General features: G+C 27.2%; 1 protein-coding gene across 1 annotated transcript; it reads right to left on the bottom strand.

Annotated features, from left to right (window-relative positions):
* Window positions 1-70: 70 nt before the first annotated feature.
* Window positions 71-1204, bottom strand: LOC105462089. Its single transcript, XM_011708617.1, has 3 exons — window positions 843-1204; window positions 128-465; window positions 71-75 (listed from the first exon to the last, which is right to left on the bottom strand). Exons 1-3 carry the CDS (start codon window positions 1202-1204, stop codon window positions 71-73), a joined length of 705 nt encoding a protein of 234 aa, XP_011706919.1.
* Window positions 1205-4912: the final 3708 nt, after the last annotated feature.

The following is a 4912-nucleotide window of genomic DNA, read 5'->3' as shown; positions in this document are numbered from 1 at the left end:
TTGAGAGTTTGACTTAACATATATTTAACAAAAAGTCGTGCATATAAAATAATTTTTTCCATCTGCTTGACTAACCTGATTATGTACAGATGATAACGAATGTGTTTTGACAATCTGTTTCTCTTACGTGACACGCCATTTAACGGATTGTCGCAATAAGTTTCTTCCTTTTCGCTAGATTTTACCTCCCTTCGAAGACGATATTTTAGAATTTCAAGTTGTGAACACGTTTGTAAGCAAAACCCTAATACCAAGGTTTCCGTAGCGATATTTACAATCGTACCGAAAATCAAAGCTAACATTTCTTGAAGAGATGTGAGTAAAAATAAAAAAAGCGAAGTGTAAGTGTTGTAAGGCACCCACCCTCTATAAGGTAATTCACCTTGTAAAACAGCGAGTATTTCCCCTATCGTAGCACCAGTGGCAGAAAACAATGCCAAAAGTGTATAACTTATGGAACACGATCTGAGACAGAAGAAGAGAGAGTTTAAAATAAGAAACAAATAATAGACGACATAAAAATTGTAAAATTATACAATTTGGTATAAGTATAATCGAGCTGTGCTTAAATTTTTAAAAGCTTAAAAAAGATATACATATACAAATATTTTTTCGCTGATAAAAATCTGAAATAAAAATTTATCTAAGGATCTAAAATTATCTGATATTTTCACTTTTTACAAATGCAATTTGTTAAGAAAATCGGGCAATATATATTTTTATAGTACAATATCTTTTTTTATATCTTTTACTTGCATAAAATATTTAATTTATCTGCTAGTTTTACATTAAGATATAAAATTTTTTCGCACAGATGCAATCATTCGTACAAAAGGATATACCTGATTAAGGTGTCATATTTCGTCTGAATATTAATTTCCTCTTTGCTGTTAGGCTTGCATGGTTTTTCTTGTAGAATTTTAACTAGGTTAATAATCTCACTACGACGAGTTATTGCAGTAGTTGCTTTGCAAAATGCACCGACAGCCGAAAGGAACATTAAGGAAGTTGTAGCAAAATCATCCATGTTATTAACAACAAGAACAATATCCATTAATTGAGTCAGCATCGAAAAATGTAATAAATACATCGTGGAGAAAGTGAACGCGCCGTACAAGTATTTCGAACATTTCGATGTCCATTCGATCGGTCGCCATACACCACTTATGGTGAATAATAAAAAATTGAGAGATAGAGTCTGCATTTCTAAATTGCTCCAATCGGAAAAAATTCTATCGTATTTTCAAAAAAAGTCCTCTTAAGCAAAGTATATGTAAACAAGGTAATTAATTTACACAAGATTATTAGTTATATCTTAATGCTGATTTATGTATATATACGCATGATATAAAATTGCAAAATTCTCAAAGCTTAATCCCGTGTAAACAATTTGGTTAGTTCTTAATTAAATTACTTATAATTTAAATAGAATTTGTAATTTGTAATTTTGAAAAAAAAAATATATATGTACTATATAATAAGACAAGCATTATATATACAAAACGAACCTTTAATTATTATATACGGATCAGTATTTCAAGATTAAATGCCCTAACTTAAAATATAAATTAGGACCTCAAAAAGAAAGAATTTTTTTCTGGAGATATGCCCGTAAATATTTTGTTTAAGAAATAATGACATTTAAAGTTTTGCAGATAAGAATAATAAAGTTATAGTACAACTGCTAATACGAACTACTACTTTCCGTAATCGCCATGTATTGTACATGTCAATTAATATTATAAAAATGGTACATGGACGCTATATAATCACAAATCGCTAAATATTCATCATCAATAATTATTCATGAGTTTGATATTTGAATTAAAAATTTTATTATTCGAAACTAATCATTCTTTGTTTCACATCTCAATCCGAAACACAAACAGCTTTGAGAAATATTTATTAACTTATTTTTCACAAATATCTTTGCGCAGCACAATTTTATGAGAATCTTGTGTAAATTACTGCAGCTTTTACGATACACAGTTTTTTATGGTAAAAAGCGAATCGTATAATTTCAATTGTATGTCGAGTCTTCCGTAGTTTATACATAAATAATCAAGAACAAAGTACACGCGACAAAGGTTCGTGAGATACTTCATACTATAGATGATGTGCATTTGCATCCCCATATTATTCAAACTTGAATGACAGTAATTAATAGTAGTACGATAGCGAGCGATGTCTGTTCTATTATACCGCAACCGATGTTTTCTATCGGTATATGAAAATGTTGCAATAATCCATAATACGCCATAATCTTGCCATTTGATGGAAAGTTAATTCTAACATGTTGTACCGTTCCCAGGAAATAAAATACACTTTCAAGTGGAAGCGTTTATTCCAACTCTCATAAGTTCAGTTGTATAAAATGTAGTGTATGACGTGCGCACGACTGTTCGTTACGTTTGTTGAAATGGAATTATTGGATGAGACAGAGTGTGCTTATAAAATTTTCTTGAAAAAATATTCATACTGATCAAGAAATCATAACAATAAATTTAATTAAAGTTCTTTCTATATATAGTTATATATATAGTTATATATATAATACAATCTTTAGTAAGAATCTCCGGGATGAAAGATGATTTGGATCAGAAGGAATTAAGAGGATTATATGGCAATAATAGCAAAGCAAAGATTACTTTGGACGATGATTCATATCGCATAAGTTAAAAAAAGCTAAGTTATTAAAAACCAGGTGTTCATGGAGGTCACGTGGGGATCACCAGGTGCACACATATACCAACAAACGAATTTGTGCCAATAATATCTGCAGGAAATATATCTGGAGATCTATTCTGTGCAAGGAATTCGATCTATCAACATTTATTGTGTTTGTTTACGGACTGGAGTAAAAAGTGAATTGAAGAAAGAACTGAAACACACATAAATTTCTATTATTATAGAGAGTGCAATGCCAGTGTGGCAGTTCATTAATGTGAAAGAATCTAAGTGATATCTTTTGTTCAACTTTACACGATTTTCTGAATTTTCAAAATCTGCTGTTTTGAATTTTTCTCGTAACGTGGTGCACATTCAAAGAAAATGTCATCGGAAAGAACTGAACTTCCTTCCTTTTCGAATTGACCAATTTGATATTACATGCTGTATTAGTACATTTCTCCTGCCATTAATAATAATTAGCAAAACGAACAATCACGAGATGATAATAATTACACGTAAGTAATATGCTATAATTGATATTTATATTTATCGTTTTCTACATATCTTCGTGTATTACATTATTGTATCTTTCTTTTATAATCATCATATATTTTTTTATAAAAATAATGATCTTTTTGTACCAATTATACAGGTTTGTAAATGTAGAGAACAAAGCAAAATGAAATTCAGTTAAGGTGTTAAAGTTTAAACATTTCTCTCTGTGCATTATTGTGTTATCGTATACGTCAAACAATAGGATATAACAACATGGAATTTCAAGAAAAATCTGCTTTTGCACAAGAAAATCCTGGTTATGATGCCATCCCTTTAATTATTATTGACAAAACGGGAAGGAAGTGTTCCAAAGGTCTGTGTAGAGTATTATTCAACTCAATTTTACTTTTCTTCGTAAAAGTATAATAAATGAATAAATGTAAAATTTTAAAAGTTAGTATATGTAATATATCTATATAACTTCTTGATTCAGAAAAGATGACAATTAAAAAATATAAAAGCAGATGACATTTGTTACAGACCGTTTTATAAATATAAATAACACAGCGCGATATTAAAAAGTACTTCATAAATACACTTAATATATAAAATCTACATATAAGATATAAATGCCTATATACAGAAATAAAGCAGCTTCAAGATATTAAAAATATTAAAATGGATTAAATATTACGTTGTTTATTATTTCAGACAAGACAGAGAATGTAAAATATTACGTTTCTAATCCATTTTGGATGAAATTCCGTTTATTATTATTTTGGATATTGTGGGTTGTATTAATAATGGCGATGATAATCTCTCTTTTCACATACTTTTGCTTTACACCTCGAATGTGTCACAATTCAAATACGCATAAAAATATACACGAAAAAGTAAGTATATATATCTAAAATATTAAAATTTATAATATAGATTCTCTTATTATAACAAATATAATTTTGTAGAATTAATAATTCTATCATGCAATTAGTAATCAATATTTATTAAAGAACAAATTTTTCGGAATTTAATAACTTTGATTAATAAGAATTTAATTAATTTGTTTTGTATTTAATAAAATTCTATCAATTCAGAAGATTTTCTTCAATATTTTTGAATACATTTATTTTTACATAATACATTTTCAATTTTGTTAAATTTATTAATATATTTAATATATATTTTGTATGTTCCAGTAAATACATCGTGTCATAAGATGCAAAGGAAAAGCAATTACGCATGATAATAATTTAGATTATATTTATATTCAGGCCACAGTAACAATATTGACATTAAAATTATTAACAATATGGCAAGTAAGGAATATAATACACTTAGCTAATAGAAAATTATTTTAAAAAAATTGAATTGTACATTTCTATTATACACATATATATTATTAAAGCGCAATTTTTTTAAAATAAAAGATTATAACTTTATACATTTTATATGTTAAATACTTTAATTTCAAAAATGTAACAATTAAAAAATTCAAAATAGCAATGAAAAAAGTATATAAATTATATTTTGTTGTTCTCTTTTAAAAAATATTAAATCTAGCAACTTTATTGTAACATTTTTATAAATAACAAAATTGAATATCACTTACTTTCACACATCTTACTCTTAAAATTAATTAATTTAATTTAAATATAAAAAAATACAAACACATTTTATTTTATATTACATTGTTCAGATAATAAAATTTATATCAATACACATTCCCACGTATGTACCTACCCCCCCC

Source organism: Wasmannia auropunctata, unplaced genomic scaffold (assembly GCF_000956235.1).
Source record: "Wasmannia auropunctata unplaced genomic scaffold, wasmannia.A_1.0 LD271118.1, whole genome shotgun sequence".
In the NCBI taxonomy this organism is placed as follows: Eukaryota; Metazoa; Arthropoda; class Insecta; order Hymenoptera; family Formicidae; genus Wasmannia; species Wasmannia auropunctata.
Note: the sequence above shows the minus strand (reverse complement) of the source record. Positions and strands in the feature narration are given on the sequence as shown.